Genomic DNA, 20,698 nt, shown 5'->3' with positions numbered 1-20,698 from the left:
TAACCTGCTCAATGGAAAGAAAACTTTTTATTGTTTTATATTTTGGGGCTCAAACCCGGAGTTTTGCATATGCTAGGCAAGCGCCCCCTCCCACTGAGCTACAGCTTCAGCCTTAGGAAAGATTTGATTGACTTTTAAATCGGCAAATTTCATCTAACTACTGCTGTAGAATAACAAATACTCAGTAAGGTTGGGAGAAGACTGTAAACTGTTCTCAGTAGTGGCAAATTTTTAAATCACAGGGTCATATTCTAGGTTTTGCATATAAGATGAGCTTTCTGGAGCTGGAGAGGCGGCTCAGTGTTAAGAGCAAACACTGCTCTTCCATGTGACAGGAGTTCAGTTCTCAGCACCCAAGTGACTGCAGGCAGTTGACAACTGCATTTAACTCCACTTCCAGGGGACCCAGGGCCCCCTCTCATCTCTGGAGACACTACACTCACAAGCACAAACCAACACTCAGATGCACAGATATACGGATAGTTAAAACTGAAATAAAATCTTAAAAAAAAACAAGAACCTTCCTTTGTATTGAAACCTGACTTAAGGACAAACAACAAAGGGAAATTTCTTCCTTTGAACAGAATACCAGGCAATAAAGACAAAACAGCAGCACTTGAAAGTAAACATTTTTCTCCTTATACCATAGAAATAGAAAGAAAACAGCTAGCTAATGATAATGCTGGTGGGGGAGAATCTAATAAGCAATAGAAGAGATTAGATAAAGCTATTTCCATACATCAGTTATTACTTAAGAAGGAGCAGTAAGTGAGTGTAGGATGGAAAACTACCAGACACTGCCTCCACAGGGACTGTGATGCATTATCCTGGGATGCACTGAGGTCAAGTACAGCACCTCTTCAAAACAAAAAGTACTTGGTATCATAATTAAGCAGTAAGTCAGGCTGAGTAACATTTTAAAATAATACCCCATCATCACTAAGACAAAGAGGGACTTCCTACTGGGGACCCTCTACTGGAATGATACCACAGCAGAGTCCTGCTTGGGTCCAGGCTTTAAGCAAGTTTAACCAATTCCAAAGTTCAGCATTCACAGCCAGTGATATTTGTGTTTGTGGGTTTGTTTGTTTTGTTGCGCTGACAATCCACACAAGGGCATCACTCATGCTGGGCAAGCACTTTTCATCCCTACACAGAATGCTCTTGGGAAAAAAAAAAAAACAAATTGAAATATTTAACATTAAAGAGGCACATGGCTAAAGCTTATTGATATGTGGAGATCAGAAAAGAAAAAAAAAAACTTAAGCTGCAACTAAAGGAGAAAAGTGAATCATAAAACAAATGTGGCAACATGGTACTTTGTGAGAGACAGGTAAAGGATTTAAGAAATTCTCTGTATAATTTGTGTAACTTCTCCGTGGCCTTGAAATTATGTCAAGTCACAACTTACTTCTGGATGGAACACTGGGCCTATGAGCAGCATTCCATCTGAAAGCATTTGACAGCATTTCTAAAAAGTCATCCTAATCAACTTTATGCTCCTGATGACAAAGAAGAAGCAAGTTTCATTCTGACTCTACTTAAAAAAAAATTTTAATGTCACAAATATTTTTAAAATGAAAAGAATCAAAACTGGAAAAGCTAGACACTAGGCATAAAGTAACTAAAAAAGGGGGGACTCAGCTGACCAAGGCAGCATGTGTTAAATGCACTAGGGGACTCCCTACTAAGGACCCTCTACTAGGTTGATACCAGAGTAGAGTAGAGTCCTGCTGGGGTCCAGGCTTTACCCCAGGAACTCTACTGACCCTCTCTAATGTACTGCCATGGCTCCATGCTACTCTTCTTTACCTCAGAACTATGAAGCTGTTTTTTAAATCTTGTGCTGACAACCACCAGCATTGGTGCTTTCCAGTGACACTGAGTGCAGCAACCTACAAGCCTGGGGTATTAGTCACAAAGACCATGCCATGGCAAACCACTAAGGGTTTCAAAAACCTCCATACTATGCACATGTTCCCAAATTCAGTTTAAGAAGTAGACTGTAGATGATGAACACCACGGAAATTCTTGCAGAAAATGCTAACTGGATGAAAAGAGATTTTGTTTAATTAATTATGATCATATTTTACAAAGTACTATCATGCTTTCTGAGAATGTTATTATAAATCTAAGTAAGACAGTGTTAACATACAAGTAAAATCATTCTTTACTGTTCACAGCAAATGTCTTAATATCTCTGATAAGGTTTTTATCTACTGAGTGCTCTACATTTTTTTTTCAAAAAGAAAAAATGGTGTAATTTATTAAAAGCAAAGCCCTGATAGAGTTCTCGAGAAAGAGGTCAAATATATTCAGACTGTTTTACTCTTAAAAGTTCTATGGCTATGGAGAATGCACCTGCCTTAAAGGAGAAACCCACATCCTGATTCCAAAACATGGGTCCTTACCAATGGCTGCTGGGGCTGCATTGCTTGGAGACCAAGGGCCTGACTCTGGGGCTGTGAGGGCTGCTGGGGCTGGGGGGCCTGCTGGGGCTGCTGCATCTAGAAAGAAAGGAAAAGATTATGATAGCCCTAAAATTGCGAGGTTAAGGCATTTCTGAACAGCATTTACTAGTATACATTTTATCTATCCCACTGAAGCAAAATGATGGCCATATATTTTCAACAAATGTCATTAAACTGGTTCTTGCATTGTCTGAACATTGTATAGTGTACTTAGAAAAACACGGGTGGTGTAGCCAACCACACACCTAGGCTGTATGATATATACTGGATAGCTTATTACTTCTAGGGACATAGTGAACAAAATAAGACTGAATTAAGCACAAGAAAAATAATGCAATCTAGAGACAGAAAAAACACAGGATGCATAAGGTTGCTGCTGATAAAACACAGCATACTGTTTCTTCATAAACTGTTTCCCTCTGGTGCCGATAATGCAACCCAGGACCTCATGCATCCTAGGCAAGCGTTCTACTGCTGAGGTATCAACAATGAAATATCAACGATGAAAGGTATTTTAATACATAGGGGTATACTCTAAAATGACAATACAGAGCATGGGAAATAAGCAGACACAGGGGGAGAGAACTCTTTTAGAATTAAGCACTTCATGCTAACTATTTTGATGTTATATAACTGTCAGAGGGATATGTTTCTTTACACCAGCAATATCCAGACACACTTGCATTGTGCTTTGATGATGATAGGATGATAATGGAGGCTATGATGTCACCAGGTAAAGGAGTTTTTAAACCTGCATTAAAATCTGATGGGATCACTGTCACATCAGTCTGTCACTGGTAGAAAGGTCACTGTGTGAAGCACGATTGTAAACTTGCATCTTCCATCGTGCATCTTCCACGTTTTTCAAGAGTAAAACCCAGACCTGTTCCTCCAGGAAGCCTTCTCAGACCACCCCAACCTCAAGTTCCCATCCTCAAGTTCTCTTCCTTCAGCAGCCGGTACTCGCTGTCCAGAGACATCTTATGCACTTATTGCTTAAGCTTCTTTTACGTCCTCTGCTGCCCACTCAAAGGCTACCTACCTCTTCCACAGGCGACACAGGCACCAGTGTGTAACTGTCTTCCCTAGGATATTTGGAACCCCCGAGGACTGCATTTTTACATTTTCTAGGATATAAAACTAGCCCGTAGAAATTCCGAAATAAATTACGAGCATGAAACAAGAAAGCATGTCTGCACTAAGTTGGCTCAAATCCATGGCTCTTGCATACTAAGTCACAGAAGAAACAAAATGTGTACACCGAGTAGGAAGGCAAAAAAATAATGATAATAAAATGTTTCTCTCAAGTGGCTTTTAATAACTTCATCCAAATATTTCATTTGATACGCTGGCTAGGTTTTTCATCATCTGTGTTCCCCCAACTTTGTCTACATGCTATTTCCACGAATCACTTGACCTTTTTAGAGTGAGAATAATACATGGCTTCTGCCAGATCTGCAATCCTCGTAGGTTTGGAATCCTAGCAGAGGTGCAGACAGGATGAGTCTCAGCATAAACAATGTTGATTAAACTTGAGGCATTGCAATGCAAAGCCACCATTCACTCAGTCCTCTGCAAAATCTTTTAAGAAAGATGAACTCAACTTCTCAACTGCAGATTTTTTTTCCTTTATGTCAACAGCCAATCATAGAAAAGAGGAATAAATGTAATTCAGACACAGAAACAAATCACATTTCCTTATTTCCAGAAAATACATTGCTTAGAAATATTATCAGGGCGTGTACTAACAGGGAAAAAGGTACATGTTACTTAGTGAGGAAATTATTTATTTGCAACCTTGAAAATGTCCCGGGAAGGCAGAAAGTGGTGAATAAGCAACGCAGCAGGTTCCTTAGTAATTTAGAAGTGACAAATGTTAAGACAAAGACATTGAAATAGCTGTCCTGAAAAATAACCCCAAAGAAGTAGAAAGGTGGCCGAAGAGCACAGCATCCTCTGTTTTAATAGTTACGTTACTAAAAATATTAGACATACCATCAAACTCATGTTTTGCTTGAGTTTTCCTATTTAATCCTTGCTGCATAGTTAAAAAGAAGTACTATAATCTTTTATTGATGACAAAACTCCAGAGTAGATTATTTTTAACCACCTTGGCACTAACACCTATACAATGGCTGTACATCGGTAGGCTATGCTCACCCAAATCAGTTCTTATATATTATCAATAATAATGTATCATAACTTTAAATATATTTTACCCAAAATGAGGATGTAGTAACGGCCACCTTATAAACTGAAACTCGGTCCTACAGAGGACCTGTCTTTACTTCTTTTACTTCTCCTTGTTACCTTGGATACTATCAACTACAATTTTGTAGGTCATACCGGATTCAGACTTCAGTATCACTTGGACATAGTTACGACTTAACTCCTTAGGAGAACTGTCTTTTCCTTCTCTGTATACAGTGTAAAAGCTTTGTGTTCCTTTTTCCATAACTGCTTTTTTTTTTTTTTTTTTTGCCTATTTACCTCACACAGTATAGGTAGTTCTTCCTTGTATGCACCTTCTCACACTAGATTCCACATTTCCCCATATCTCTATGTAGGCACATAGATTAAAGTTACACTTTCGTTTTGGACTGGCAATTCCAGTCCTCTTAACAGTCTTACCAAGAAATCTCCAACACAAAAACATTACTTGTTAATAATGAAAAAAAAAATGGTACAGATTTAACACAATAGCCAGCCTGCCTGCCTTGCTTTCTTTCTTCCTTCATTCCAGTGCCAGGAATTTACCCAGGCCTTGTGCATTCCAGGTAGGTCCTTCACAGATGAGCTACACCCCCCATTCATAACAATAGAGGAACAAAGAAATCAGAAACAAGAATGTGCTGAAGGGAGAAACTGTTTACCTAGAAGTCTCAAGTACTTATGCCAAATAAACGAATGATAGCTTTCTGGACTCCAACACAGAGCCCTCCAAATTACACAACCTCTGCTTCTCCGAACCCATGGTTTCAGTAGAACAGGTGTGACAGAAACACAGTGTTATGGGTCCCAATGAGACGGCTGGAAGCCGTTTGTTCCTGTCTACTTCCTCCTCCTGGATATAAAGTTTTACATTCAAATTGTACGCTCTTAGTCAATTAGCGACTAGGTAAGCTGGGGCTCACTTAAATAAGGCATCTGCGTGTCCCCTGCAGCTTTGAGAAACAGATATGGTTCTACAAAACGGAGTCTGCCAGTCCGTGACCTGGCAGGTACAGCAAAAGGAAAACTTTATCTAGATGGAGCTACAGTGTTCTAGGCTCAACTGCCAGTGTCAAATACACAGGGCTCCTTGGCAGTTAACCCTTCAGTGTAAAGTGTATTTCATTATGATAAGGCTATATCTGCACTACCGGAAGGGATGGCATTGCCTGCCCCATACCTGGAGGAGTCTCTGCTGCTGTCGAACTTGCGGCTGTCTGGGCCTCATTGGGTCCTGAGGCAGGGGCACCGAGGGGAGGGTGGGATGTGCGGGAGTCAGCACAGCGTCAATTCCCCCGCCCACCAGAGGGCTCTGCTGTAGAGCCTGGTGGTTCAGTCTGGCAAAGAATAATGCAACTTGTGTTCAGGAACCAGGCGTACCATTGAAGTGTTCAATCAGCGCCTCCAGCATTTTACATACATCCACCAAGAAACAATTCGTGTTCAATAATCATGTGTACAATTAAAATGGGAAAAGGCCAGAGGATCAGATAACAGATGTGACCGCATTGAAGAAAAAAAAAAAAAAGAAGGTAAGCATACTACTTTGAGCCAAGTAGCAATCAAATAGAAATTACTTTTCAAAAAAATTAAATAGTTGTTAGCAGTAAGTGAAAATAAGTTAGTATTTACTTTGGGGCAGGCCACAAGTGGAAGGGCTGAACAATAGTATTTCATTACTTCTCACATTTCCCTGTGAGGTCGGCGGTTTTATTATCTAACTACAAAAATGGAAGAATGGTGATAGAAAAGTAACTAAGGTCATTCAGAAAACAAATGACACAGGTGGGATTTGAACCCAAAGGTTTTGAGCACTGAAGCTCAAGTTACTGACCTTTGCTATGCTACTACTTATTATAAAAAATGGCAAATGTAATTATTTCCCACGAAGTGCTACCATCCAGCTTCCTAATTTTCAGGGAGTCATTATCTTGAGCAGACATGTAGCTAGTCGTTGATGGTAACACTTAGGAGCTATGTTGCTATCCACTATACAATGTAGAACTTTACAAACCTAATTCTTCTGGACTATATTATCCAGTGGGATTGGATAATATGATAAGCAATAATGATATTTTTATCTGTGCCATCAAAGAAATGGCCTTTGGCCTCTAGGACTAGTCACACAATCACTATTATCAGGTCTTAGGAACTAAAGAAAAGTGCAGGGCTCCTTGGTCAAAGCAACAGAATTTCAAGAGAGAGAAGAGCATCTAGTTGAACATGGGGCTCCACAGACACCAGGTCTCCATTCACCGCATAGACCGTGAACCTCACATCTAGCCATGGTGGCCACAGCTGGCTAGTGAGCACTTGAAATATGACTAATGTGTCCCTATAAATGTTGACAATTTTAATTAACTTAAATTTAGCCAGGTGTGGATAGCAGCCATGAAAATGAGCAGTGCAGACACCCTACGTAGAAGGGATGTGATTAAAACAAGAACCAAGAGAGTTGGTCGTGAGTCATCTCTGAGGTGGAAAAAGTAGAAACTAAGTTTTAACAAAACTTTGTCAGGGCACCGTCTACAGTCAGCACTACGCTACAACGTACACTGTGTGGCTCCGATCAGCAAATTCTAATTAGTCTCTGCTAACAATAATCAATAGTTTTCTCGGACACTTTTAATTTAAAAAAAAAATCTTTTGGAAAAAAAAAAAGGAGAGCAAAAAGAATTCTAGAGCAAAAACACTGGTGTCATCTGAAAATCTTACATAGCACACAATGGAAGAAGTTGAGTCAAAACTATAGTGTTGTTGAATGAAAGAATTTGGAGCTTCTATTGCATGTTGATAGACATGAGATGTCAGGACGCAAATATAGGAGCTCAAAAACAGTATCAAATGCCTGGAAGAAGCATGACAAACCCAAGGCCGAGAGGGTTTACTACTGCAATTACTTCAACAGGTATCACCTCTGAGAGCTGGCTACGGGCTGCAGGTAGGGTGAGGCCTGCTGCTGCACGTAGCCACTTGGCTGCTGCTGAATCTGTCGGAGTCTTTCCATCAGTGCTGGGCTGGAATGTGCAGCTGGGTAGGCCCTGGAGTTGTAGCTGGGGGAAAGGACCACACCTCCAGGCTGTTGCTGAGCTGCCTGCTGCAAAGGCATCTGAGTTCCATACATTGTGTAGCCCTGGGGCATGGTCTGCAGGAAGGCACAAAGGGAAGACGTCAGTGGTTCAATTAGCCATATTCCCATTGCTAAAAAAATATGAGGCGAAGGCAAGCCCGGATGTCCAACCTGAAATTCATTGTTCTCAAAGGCTGGGATGACTCAAAACATGAGAATGGCTCTACTCTCAGGCAAGAAACTTAGAGAATAGACTGGTTGGATGATGATTCTGCAGAAATCTCTAGTTCAAAACAAGTAAATATTGATTTGGCTTTTAGGTTAAGCCGCTTATTTGGGGGGCCAGGAAGGGCATTTTTCTATATAGAAATAACCAGCAAAGCATCCACAATTTCAGTGCATAGACAGCAGAGACATTCCACAAAACCCAAACAATATCAGTATCATCTCCAAAGTTGGCCAAACAAGGTGCCATGTCCCGTGAACATTCAAGCAACAGAATATGCTTTGCCATAAATACAGGTACTCACTTCTCTAAACCTTAATACCTATGTAAAAGACAAACATGGAGCCTTCTGGATCACAAGATACAATTCACTGAACAGAATGTTTTCTGTTCTCCGCATCCTCTAACCACCACGTATCGAAGAAGTCTGACTCTGAAGACAGGAGTAATACATAATAAACATGTAGATGCAGCCTACAGGAACCCAGACTCAGGACCACTGTGAGACAAACAGGGTTCTTGTACGCATGGAATGAACTGCTGGCCCCAGTACGAATCTTGTCAAAATAACAGACCTCTTCATATAGGAGAAAAAGAGAAAGGGTGTAAAGATGCAAAGATAACACAACTACTAGAGAGATGGGTGTTGGGAGGCAAAGTCTACATTTTTAAAGGCAAATGCACGACTTGTTGTGCATACACTGTGTAAGTGACAGTATGTTATTCCATAGATCACCTGGAATCCTGCATCTTTCTTCTTGATCTTACAGAAAAGGGAGTTAGATCTCAGAGTCACATGCATGTCATATAGCTACTGAGTCAACAGCACCTGTCTTATGACCTGATTTGAAGGCCCTTTATCTTGTTCTTCTGCCATGATTTCTCATGGATGTTATCTTTGAATATGAAAATTCCTATAACAAATTATACCATTAAGCGTTATACCATAAATGACTCTGAGATGATTAAACATTTGATCAATTAATTAATTTTGAGATAATGGCTCAACTACATAACCTCTGCTGGCTTCAATCCCCCTGCCTCTGCCTCTTCAGTGCACATTACAGGTATGTGGTACTGTATCTACCACCATAGATCAAGTGCTTCAATATGTATCAGCATCAAAAAAAAAAAAAAAAGAACTCTGAACTTATTTACATTTCTAATCTGAGATCTGCCTGATCAATCCTCAGACTTAATGAAAAATTACTTTTTTGAAATCATAAAGTAGAAGAAACTAAATTCTAGATTTAGTTGGTAACCAGTTTTATTGATCTACTAATCCAAATCAATATCATTAAACATGGAGGAGTGCCTTTGCTTCATCTAAGTACCTGTGCTTGTTGCAGCCCTGGATACTGCGGGAGCTGAGGAGAAGGCCGTGCCTGTGCAGTAAAGAGAGCAGCCTGGTCCCCTGGCTGGCCCTGGAAAACAAAAATCAAGACAAACTCTGTAACTCAAAGTGCTTGATTTGAGCTTCTGTGAGTAGAACTTAAGAGATTCCAGACTGTATTCAATGCTACTTCGCAACAATCCCAACAGTAACACAAACATGGATTCAAGCCTAACTCCTCTCAGCACAGAGGTTCTTAAAGGACTCTCTACGTACTGGAAGGGCACAAATGCTTCTCTGGGTACTGAAGAGCCTCTTAAGTGTGACTCTCCAGTCACAGACACGACCCAATTCCTGTACATAAAGAAAAGTGGATCATGGTATATCCTTACCACATATAAGACTGCCCTGGCTTCTTACTGAAGCTTTATCACAGTGATAAAAACTGTATACTATTTTCTGAGGAAACTTCAGTACCTACCAGGACGCTATGATGAGCTATAGTTATAAAAATTTCCATGTCAAAAGCATATTTAATCCTAACCAACTACACGTAGACGTTTTTGGTTCATCCTCAGTTGAAAACAAATACATGTGCCAAGATCATGGCATATGATCCTGGTCAGCTGAAAACAGACAGGTGAGAGGGTGCATGATGTTTTGCTGGAAGTTGTCTCATGCAAGAGGCATGTTTTTTAAATCAGCATTGTGTAGACTCTGAGAGGGGATAAAGAGTAGCCCACAGATGGGGAGAGAACCGTTTGGGGCAGCTACGTTTTGCAATGGTCCACATTGCTTTGCTGCTCATTTTTCAACACTGCACTTTTGCAAAGAGAAACAGTCCAGAGAATTTCTCATTACATTCCGCCTGAATCTTGCAATTTTCGCTGACTTGTTCTGATTCGTTGGAGTCTGATGTTTCTGCTGAATCGTACTGATGCTGTTGATTGATGTTGCTGGCTATTTGACTGGAGTGTTGCCATCCATATGACACGAAGAGTGGACTTGTACCAAGAAACTATGTCAAAAGGTCCACAATCTCTTTTTCCTAATAACCTCTTTCTCCCCTACTGCTGGTCAGTGGCTTTGAGGGGAGGTAGAAATATTTAAGAACCCTAAATAAAATAGGGTTTTGGAAAATCTAAACATACAGACAGATATATATGAGTATAAAGTTATTATGAGGTCATTTTATGGAAGCCTGCATTGATAATCATAGAAAAAAAAAAAGCCTAGTTTATCACCCTCCCTGGATTTTCCCAAGACTTAATTATCAGGATAAAATAACTTTACTATGTAATTATTTTACTGCTGTCTCACAATTAAAAATTGCTAAATCACAGTTGCATGAAACCATTTTAGTGAGCTTTGGTGAAAGTAACTATAATGCTAAAAAAGAAAAGGGATAAATACTTAGTTTAGGTAGGAGAATGCCAATACCAACCCCATTAAGATTGCGACATATGTCAGGCCTGGGCTGCTACAAAGTCATGACCTAAACTCCAGGGATCTGACTCCAAAGTCAGAGCATCCCTATTGTTATGATGCCAAGGGTGAAAGTACTTAAATAGTTATGGGTGCTTATTCTAAGGACTATAGTGACTTAAAGTTGCCCCATAACAAATCTGAAGGAAAATTCTCTTTGTAGTTGTTAATGAGCTACTGAAACCAAATGTACTTATATCGGATAGATAAGTTTTCTGATCTCATGAAAATTAGTAAATAGAATATGAACTCAATGGCATCTCTGGAGGTTCCTTCTCTCAGTATGTAGTGTCAGGCCTCTATAAACTCTTATTTATTTATTTGTACCCTATAGGTCATTTGAGTGTATATAATGGCTTTGGGTTTACGCTTACATGGTATTCCTGAGTGTGTGTGCAAAGGAGTAAGCATCTGTGACTATATCTGTTTCTTTTGCTCTCTTCTGTTTATTTTGTCCTATTCTAATTTGTTTGCTTTTGTTTAAGTTTGTTATATCTTATTTTATTATTGTACCTTAGATACCTGTTTATTTTCCAAAGAGAGACAGAGTGGAGTTGAATCCAGATAGGAAAGGAGGTGAGGAGGAACTGGGAGGAGTAGAAGAGGGGGAAGCTATATCAGAATATACTGTAGGAAAAAAATCTATTTAAATAAAAGAAATGATACACACACAGAAAGAGAGAGAGGGTGGGAAAGAGAGAGAAAATATCACAATATCACATGGGTTCACTTCTGAGTTAAATTTTATCCAGACATGGTGAAACACAAGTTTCTAAGTGTATCTACCATGGAGCCTACACATGGCAGCATCAACAGGATGCTAGCCTTTTAGAGTAAGGTCCCAAGAAGAAGTTTTCATTAATCTCATACGTACAACTCTGTCACCATATGACTGGAACTAAGAACAGTCACCCAGTCCTACTTTGGAGCCTAACTTATCTTCTCCAAGTATCCAAACAGTTCTTAGTCCTTAATAGTTTACGGCAAGGAACTATGCTAGCAGCTACAGATCTTTAAATATGATTCCTTCAATCTATAATTCTTGACATTAGTACTATATAAGGTCTCTGAAATAGTGCTGGGCTTTTGCATAGGATAAACACATATATTATTATGTTTACAGACTAAAAGAACACTCTACTACACTTAAGTTAGAATCCTAGGAATGCCAGTAGACCATACCCAAGCTATTTCAAGTCAGAGGAAATAGGATGTTTGCACAGCTACACAAACACACATAAGACATATCTAATGCTTCAATCCTGCTCTGATTACTAAAATCATTATGGGATACACTATGACTCATGGGATGTTACTGAAAATTATAATACTAATAATGTTTATCTCAGTCATTGGTTGACATGCTTGCTGGCAAATTGGAGAAGTTACGAAAATTTAAGAAACATAAAGTACTTTCTACATAAAAGAATCATAAAAGGTTACTCAGATAACGGTATTGCAAGCTTTCTAAGAAGCATGAGGAGGACTGGAAAGATGGCTTTGTAGTTGAAAGCACTTCCAGATGAACCAGTTCAATTTCCCAGCACCCACATGGCAACTCAAAACTGTTTTATAACTCCAGTTACAGGGGATCTGTCTGACACCTTCACACAGACACACATAGTCAAAACATTAATGACACAGAAGTTTTTAAAAATCATTAAAAAGCGTGGGGAAAAACTAAAATCCTGTTTGACACTCTGAAATTCACTCCAATCATTTATATCTAAAGATGAGCTATTTGTGGGTGTATATGATGTCCTGTCTCCCCATATCAAAGAAGAGCAGAGGTCTCTAATATTCTCCCTGAGAAAACAACATCAGAAGTTAGTCAGTAATCCCTTAGTGGATTCTGAATAGCTCTGGCATCGTATAAATCATCCTCGAAGGGAAATACCTTAATCACTCCCCTACTACACTAAAACAGATTGTTTTCCTTCCTTCCTTTCTTCTTTCCTTCCTTTTTATTTTTTCAAGAATAATGCCAAAAACATATTTATTCAATTTGTAAAAAAACAAAAACAAAAAAAAAGAAAAAAACAATGGAATGTTTTTAATTTGAAACATTTTACAATTATTAAGCAAGAACCAAAAGTGAATAGAAGAAGTTAAAGCCAGGGACTTAGTAAAAGATATTAATGTGTTTTACCTGGACTAAGCCTAGACTATGTATGACCTATACCACAGAGGCTAGGACCACAGGGACAAAGCGAGAACATGCCCAACAAAATAGGACATCTCATGTCTTAGTTTTTTCCACTGTTTCTGGAACTATCAGGATAAAAAAAATATACTGATAAAATCAACTTAAAGGAGACAGGATTTATTTCTGATTCAGAGTTCCAGATTAAAGTCCACTGTGGCAGGGAACTCATGGTTCTTGAAGCAGCCGGTCATATATCCATTTAGAGCAAAAGAGTGATGAATGCAGGCACACCTTCTCCACATTACGGAGACCATAACCTCCTACTTCAGGGACTCAGCCCAGGGAACGGCCCCACCCTCTCCCACAATTCGTTTTCCCACCTCAGCATAATGAAGGCAGTTTCCCACAGGTATGCCTAGGGGCCCATATCCCGGGTGATTCCAGTTTCTGTCAAATAACAAAAACTTTCGTCTGTGGCCACTGTGATTAAGTTTTGTTTCCAGGAAATTAACTTTGTTATGTAAGCTTCATAAAATTTTTCACCAGTTCCCAGCACTGTGCCTGGCATATACTGAGAGGTCAGTAATGCCTGCTGGGGGAAAGAAGGTTTAGAAATCCAGACTTACGATGGGGTTTGCATCTTACCACAAACTGATTTACCAAATCCTTTCTAGTTGCCTCATAGTTTTCAGTACTATCTGTTGTTTTTGTTAAAACAAACAAACAAACAAACAAAAAAAAAACCAACTCATATCTTGGGCTAGAGATGCAGCTTATCAGTTAGAGGCACTTGTTGCTCTTTCTGAGAACCTATGTTTGGTTCCCAGCACCCTCACAGTGGCTCACAACTATCCAGAAGTCCAGTTCAAGGAGATCTGATGGTCTCTTCTCATGTCTGCAGGCACCAAGCACACATGGGGGATATATGCATAAATGCAAGCAACACATGTACACACAAACTAAATCTAAAAATAAAACAAACCCCTCTTCATATTCAATGTAATAGTTAACACGTAGATTAGAAGCGATCAAATGCCTTCATTTTTATCTCTGTGTCTGAGAAGTTATTTCACCTTCATTGATTATTTTGTTTATGAGAAACAAGTAGCAATACACGCATGGAAAGGGAGCTGGGATGTCTGTGTCTAGCCGGAAGCAGCATCACAGCGAGGAATAGAAGGCATCTGTGGTAGTACTTGTACTCCACTTGCCCAGGCACCAACTTTTTGTGTGCTGAGACAATGATACATAGTGAAATGGAGCATTCTGCTAGTCTTACAAGTCTATCTCCTCATTGTTTCCTCCGGGAAATTACTTTACATTATCCCTCTGTATGCACTTTTCCTTAGCCTTATTTCCAGAAAGAAAACCTAAGTCCATCATGTTTTATTACATTTCACTTCCTAGAAAATCCTAAGGAAGCTGTATTGCTCAGAACTGTCTTTACAGCCTTCATAGGAATCGCTCTAGTACTGCTTTATTTTTAAATTGGAAAGAAGTATCTGAGGTTAAAAAAAATTGATTCAGTTTGAGACCCATGTATGTGTGCCATAGGTGAAGTTTTGGTGACTCATCTGTAGACATAGGAAACAGACACAGAGACATACAATGAGGTCCTAGTGGAAAGTTACATGCATGTACTGTTTTTAGAAGCCTTCACTTATACTATAACTTGACTAAGATCAGTTGATACCAGCCAGATTCATTCCAACAAGAACAAACTACAAATATTCACCTTGTCTACAACATATCCTAGTAACATGCCTAGACATGATGGACATTTACTATTTAATTATAGTTATTAAATTCCTAAAATGGAAGAACATTTTTTTAAAAAAAGGTTAAAAGGAGAGAAAATATATGAATTTCTATTTTTTGGATGACTATAAAAAACCCAAAAAACCTTCTTTTGACTTTAATTAAAATATTTAGTATGTTCTAATACCTTTCCCCAAAAATTGAATTGAACTGTTGGCAAATAATTCACACAAATTGTTTCCTTTTGTACAAAATTATCAACCTCATGATAATAATGTTTAATTCAAGCTTTCAAAGAATAAAATCTTTATATGCTTGCTTTTCTTCAAAACATAAAACCTCAAGAACAATTAAGAGTTCAGAAGTGCTTCCAAAACAACTGTTAGAGAAACTTCTTAGGCATCAAGCATGTAATAACCCATATATTTGCAAATTTGGAATACACAAATAAAGGTATTGCACCAATATAAAATATAACCCATCTAAATGCCATAAAATAAGTTGACTTACACTCACACCAGTTGCTTCTATTCTAATGTTTCATGGATTCATAATGTAGATTGGCTCCCTGATAGAGAAACCTAATAGTAATTTCATGCAGAGTATACATTCTTGGCTAGCCCAGGCAAAGCAAAAGAGAAGAAGTCTTATAACATGTATTCTCAAGAACCATGCTCAGAAAACAAGCCAAAACAGCAACAAAATATATTCTCCATCCTGGGAAGAAAACAGAGACGATGTATTTTGTTAAGAATCTGGAAATAAGTAGTCAGTGGGATATGATAATATGGTTGTGCAAAAAGTGTACGTTGCCTAACCAGAGGTTCACTGTCTGACATCAGCTGATAAATCAAACCACACATTCTTCTATTAAGATATAAATTACTCTGGACACAGGGGTCTTTTCTGAGACTGCTACTCCAACCAAGGACCATGCAGGGAGATCACCTAGAACCCCTGAACAGGTGTAGCTCACGGCAGCTCAGTGCCCAAGTGGGTTCTCTAGGAATGGGAACAGAGACTGTCTCTGACATGGACTCAGCGGCTGGCTCTTTGATCACCTGCCCCTGAGAGGGGAACAGCTTTAGCAGGCCACAGAGGAAGACAATGTAGCCAGTCCTGATGAGACCTGATAGGCTAGGGTCAGATGGAAGGGGAGGAGGATCTCTCCATCAGTGGACTAGGAGACGGGCATGAGAGGAGGTAAGGGAGGGAGGGTGAGATTGAGAAGGGATGAAGGAGGTGGCTACAGCTGGGATACAAAGTGAATAAATTGTAATTAATAAAAAATAATTTTAAAAAAGATATAAATTACCACAAAGACAAGCAAGAGTTCAGAAATAGAAAGATCAAAGCTAGGATCGGGCTGGAGTTAATACCTATTGTCTATGCTCCTGTGCATGCTTCGGGTTTCTAAAACCACATATGTATATGACAGATCATGAAGTCATGAAGGGTTAAACTCTCAGAAAGAAATTCCATTAAATTGGGCATGGTCAATGTGCACTCATATACAAATTGTGTAGTAATGAAATTAAGAGTATAGTTATTACCCATTGCAGAAGAAATGTCCACTTTTTATTTTGATGTCCAAAGCACAATGCTGTAAAAGTTTATTTTAAAAGAATGAAAAATAAAAAAAAAGGAATTTACAAAAGAAAAGGGAACCAACAGAAGGGTGTTGCCATTATGTTGTCAAAGTCTTCTAGAAAGAAAACAGCAGAATTACAGAATTCCTACAGAAAGGGACAGCAAGAAAATGACAGAAAATATAGATAAGATTGTTATGCATGTAGTCAAACTCCATATGAAAAAGTTATATCTAAAGCAGAGCTTTAGGAAGTCAAAACTCAGGCCCTATAACTTTTTCATTAATTTATGCCAAATGACTGGGGTAGTGGTACATAATATGGGAATACTCTTGTGACAGAACAATACATCCTGAAAGTTAAATGAGGGTTAGCAGACCCAGAAGCTTGTGTGACGACGAGATCTTGAAACCCTACTCAATGGAAACAACTGGAGACCAGCCTAGATCCAGTGGCAGAGCTCAGGTCAATTGGGTCACACTAAACAGACAAGACGGGGAATAAGCCAGTCAGTAGGCCACATGTTATTGGATGTAATTAAATAGTTCCAATGCCAGAAAATGTCAAATATAGATCACTTATACGTGAATGATACACATTCAGTCAACCACAGTTAACAACAAGCATGAATTTACAGTCACATCACTGTTTAGCTTATCTAATTAGAAATAGGCAACTGATTCCCAGGCGACACTCCTTGCTTAATCATATTAAACCTGTGTTCTAAAAGACAATGGTGGCTCCTATGGCCAAGTTTTCAAAAGCCTTCTGGATTCTAGAGAAAGATACAGAAAGAACCCTAGAGTTTTGCTAGTGTGTAACAAGTACTGAGTCTCTTCTAAAAAAAAAGAGACAGTGAACAAGAACAGAGGGCAATCACTTTCTGGATGAAGTCAGAAAAGGAGAGGAATGAAAAAATGTAGAGAAGCCAACAAGCATGGCAGCACGAGCAGCCACAGCTAAACCTGGAAAGTGTTGGCAAAATTCCCAGACCAGCCATAAAACTTGTCTTAATAGATCTACACTTAACAACTAGATTTCTTTCCACAGAGGATTATAAAGGAGTCACATTAGATCTTCACACTGTTACCTATAAGAAGTGAAAAGCTTGTAACAGGGCACAACTCCAAACCAAAAATATGACTAGATCTTCATGTATAGACAACTAACCTGAGAAAGCATTCCTTCCAAATTAGATAAACTTATTGGCTTATCTTATAAGGTCAGGTATTGGATTGAGCTGTAGAATCTTTTATTGTTAATTATCCTTTTACCTACTGAGCACACACTGGAAATCTAGGAAGTGTTTAATAAATGAATGCATTCATGATTTAAGGAGCCATTCTCAGGTATCTAGAGCTTCCCAGTAGTCTGACCCTCACCAGTGTGATTTTCACCCACACAACATGTGTTATTTTGTCATGAAATGATTAAGGTTTAGAAAAACCTATTGTGCCCTGAATCATACAGTGTAACAGTATGATTTATATTATCAATATGATTTTTATCTCACACGATTCTACCTCTAGATTTCAAATGGTTATCAGGTGATCCTTTCCCCTCTACAACAGATTTGGCTACATAAAACATACATTACTAACAAATATTACTGTGGTGGTTTAACTAGGAATGGCCCCCATGTATATATTTGAATATATTTGAATGCTTGGTCATAGGAAGTGGTGCTACCTGAGAGAGATTAGGAGGAGTGCCTTGTTGGAGTAGGTGTGTCCTGGGGAGGTGGGTTTTGGGGTTTCAGAAGCCTAAGCCACACCCAGTGGTTCTCTCTCTTCCTGAGGCCCACAAGTCCAGAGGTAGAGCTCCCAGCTCCTTCTCCAGCACCATGTCTGCCTGCACGCCGCCATGCTCCCTGCCATGCTGATAATGCACTAAACCTCTGAAGCTGTAAGCCTACCCCAGTTAAATGCTTTCCTTCGGAAGACCTGCCATGGTCGCTGTGTCTCTTCACAGCAATAGAACAGTGACTACAACAACTACCTATTAGAAGAGAGGGGAGGAGCTCTCCATCCCACAAGTACCACCTAAGCCCCACAGAAACTCTGCCTGTGTATCTTGTTTGTTTATTCTGAAGGGCTCCTGTTCATATGGCCGCCTGACTGAATTTCTCTTACTGCTGAGGGGGGTTGGAGATGTAGCTCAGTGGTAAGCCACTTACCCAGGCAGTTGCACAAAGGCTCGATCACCAGCAGAGCTCATATTCTCCACCCTTAGCCAACACATGAAGGAGAATGACACACAAAAAAAGCTTATCTGTTAGGAAAAACACAACTTCAAAGCCGTTTTTAACTGTGGAAGAATGAGAGAGGCAGGCTGATACTAGGCAGCTGACCTACTATCTGGAGAGGAAAATAAAACAAAGTGAAAGTGCTGGCATAGAAGAATTGGTAAGAAAACACACAGATGGTCTATTGGCTCCCATGCATTTGATCAGAACAGTTCTGCAGGGGACAGCAGACGCTGAGAGCTGTTTGTGTACTTGGAGAAAGCCACCAGAAGTGCTTTTCAGGTCACGAGCCTCCACGGATGCCTTGAACTACACTGCCTGTCTGAACTCCTCAGTTGTCACAGCTGCTAGGAAGTGAACCTTCTGAGGAAGGTGCATTTACCTGTATGCCAGTAACCTTTCCTCCAGTGCTCAGAGCCACTTATAGTTGAATCAGCAGTGACAGTTTGAAATTAAGAAATTAAGACTTAAGAAAAGTTCAGAACTGTGATAAAAGAATAAGCAGATGTAAAAATAAAAAAATGTGTAATAAAGAAAAGTGAGACAGATTTAATTAGGTTTTATTTCTTTTAAAGAGAAGACAAGTTCCTTTTAGTGGAACGGTTTATCAGTCCCTTGTAATATTTTAAATTCTTCTTAAAAATCTGAAACAAGAGTGATTGTGTCTGCTTACCCTCTGAGAAAGAATAGCTAAGACCTCAATGGGTTTTAAATGGCCTATTTTAAGCAAAATTAGTATTATTTTTAAGCATTTTACTCAAGTTTTTATCACTTGTGTGTACCAAGCAAGTCTGGGCCATCTCATCCGATACCCAAGGAGTTTAAGCAGTTGCTGAAGTCAGGGAAAAGTAAACCCATAATAATTTCTTTTTACTGTCCTCATACAGGGCACTTTACAGCTCAGCTTAAAAATACCTATTCATGGAGATAACCTAAACCCCTCCACAGATGTAGCCCATGGCAGTTTAGTGTCCAAGTGGGTTACATAGTAATGGGAAGAGGGACTGCCTCTGACATAATCTGATTGACCTGCTCTTTGATCACCTCCCCCTGAGGGGGGGAGCGGCCTTACCAGGGCACAGAAGATGACAGTGCAGCCAATCCTGATGAGATCTGATAGACTAAGATCAGAAGGAAGGAGGGGAGGACCTCCCTTATCAATGGACTTGGGGAGGGGCATGCATGAAGAAGGGAGAGGGAGGGTGGAATTGGGAGGGAAGGAGGGGGGGCTGTGGGGGGATACAAAGTGAATAAAGTGTAATTAATAAAAAAAAAAAAGACAAATTTAAGATTGTGCAAAGAATCTCCTCAACTCATCTCCCTGCTATCAGGCAGAAATGAAGATCTACTGAGTTATACAGGAGGCACCTGTGAGAAGGCAAGACCAGGGCAATTCAAAAGTACTGGAACCCTGGTTATTGTAAAGTTTTCTTGTTTTTCTTAGAGTAGGACATACATGTAGGCTCATACATGTATGCTCATCCCAGGGTTGCAGTGGGAGCTAAAGAACTATTGTTTTTAAAGTACTCATGACTGTTTGGGCATGGCAAGTGTTCTGATAGTTTTTATTATCAGAACATTTGAACTGGAAAAGTAAAAAAAAAAAATACAGAAAAGCGGCTGCAATCCTACATCACTCATTTCCCTCGGATGTACTTATATACAGTTACAGGTTTCATGAGTCTACATGAAGGTAGGGATATGTTTTCCCTACCTTGTTTTCACCACTGTGTATTCAATACAAACTGTCTAGAAAGAACAGTGTCTTACAGGGAATAAAACATGAAACATCAGTTGCAAACTACACTCAAAATCTGGCCACATGATGAGATACTTCTTTAATCCCAGCATTCAGGAGGCAGAGAGAGGTGACTCTGAGGCCAGCCAGCTTGGTCTAAATAGTATGCTCTAGGTATCCAAACACCAAAACAAACAAAGAAAAAAAAAACTACAAAATAAAACAAAAAACTAAGCACACAAACACAAACTACTCTCACTACTCCTGCAAAGGGCATACAGTTCAGGGGTAAAGTGCTTACCCTGCATGTCCGAGGCTCTGGGTGAAACCGCTAGCACTGACCACTGTTCATAACTTTCGTACTGTTTGATAAGACCTTACTGAATTAACGCGTAAACCAATGAAGGAGAAAAACATCGGGGCTTT

General features: G+C 39.5%; 1 protein-coding gene across 7 annotated transcripts in view; it reads right to left on the bottom strand.

The window, feature by feature from the left end:
• The window catches only part of Med12l (mediator complex subunit 12L), a 314,509-nt gene that overhangs the window by 12,037 nt on the left and 281,774 nt on the right, over window positions 1-20,698 (bottom strand). For 6 of the 7 annotated variants that reach the window (XM_060378349.1, XM_060378351.1, XM_060378353.1 and 3 more), the window contains 4 exons: window positions 9,313-9,402; window positions 7,598-7,827; window positions 5,863-6,019; window positions 2,412-2,507 (listed from right to left, as the gene is read on the bottom strand). In XM_060378349.1, the coding sequence (XP_060234332.1) occupies window positions 2,412-2,507; window positions 5,863-6,019; window positions 7,598-7,827; window positions 9,313-9,402 (573 nt within the window). The remainder of the gene's footprint in view (window positions 1-2,411; window positions 2,508-5,862; window positions 6,020-7,597; window positions 7,828-9,312; window positions 9,403-20,698) is intronic. The other variant, XM_060378355.1, reaches the window with a different exon arrangement.

This window comes from Meriones unguiculatus, chromosome 2, assembly GCF_030254825.1.
Source record: "Meriones unguiculatus strain TT.TT164.6M chromosome 2, Bangor_MerUng_6.1, whole genome shotgun sequence".
Taxonomy (NCBI): Eukaryota; Metazoa; Chordata; class Mammalia; order Rodentia; family Muridae; genus Meriones; species Meriones unguiculatus.
The sequence above is the reverse complement of the archived record's forward strand: the minus strand, read 5'-3'. Positions and strand labels throughout refer to the sequence as shown.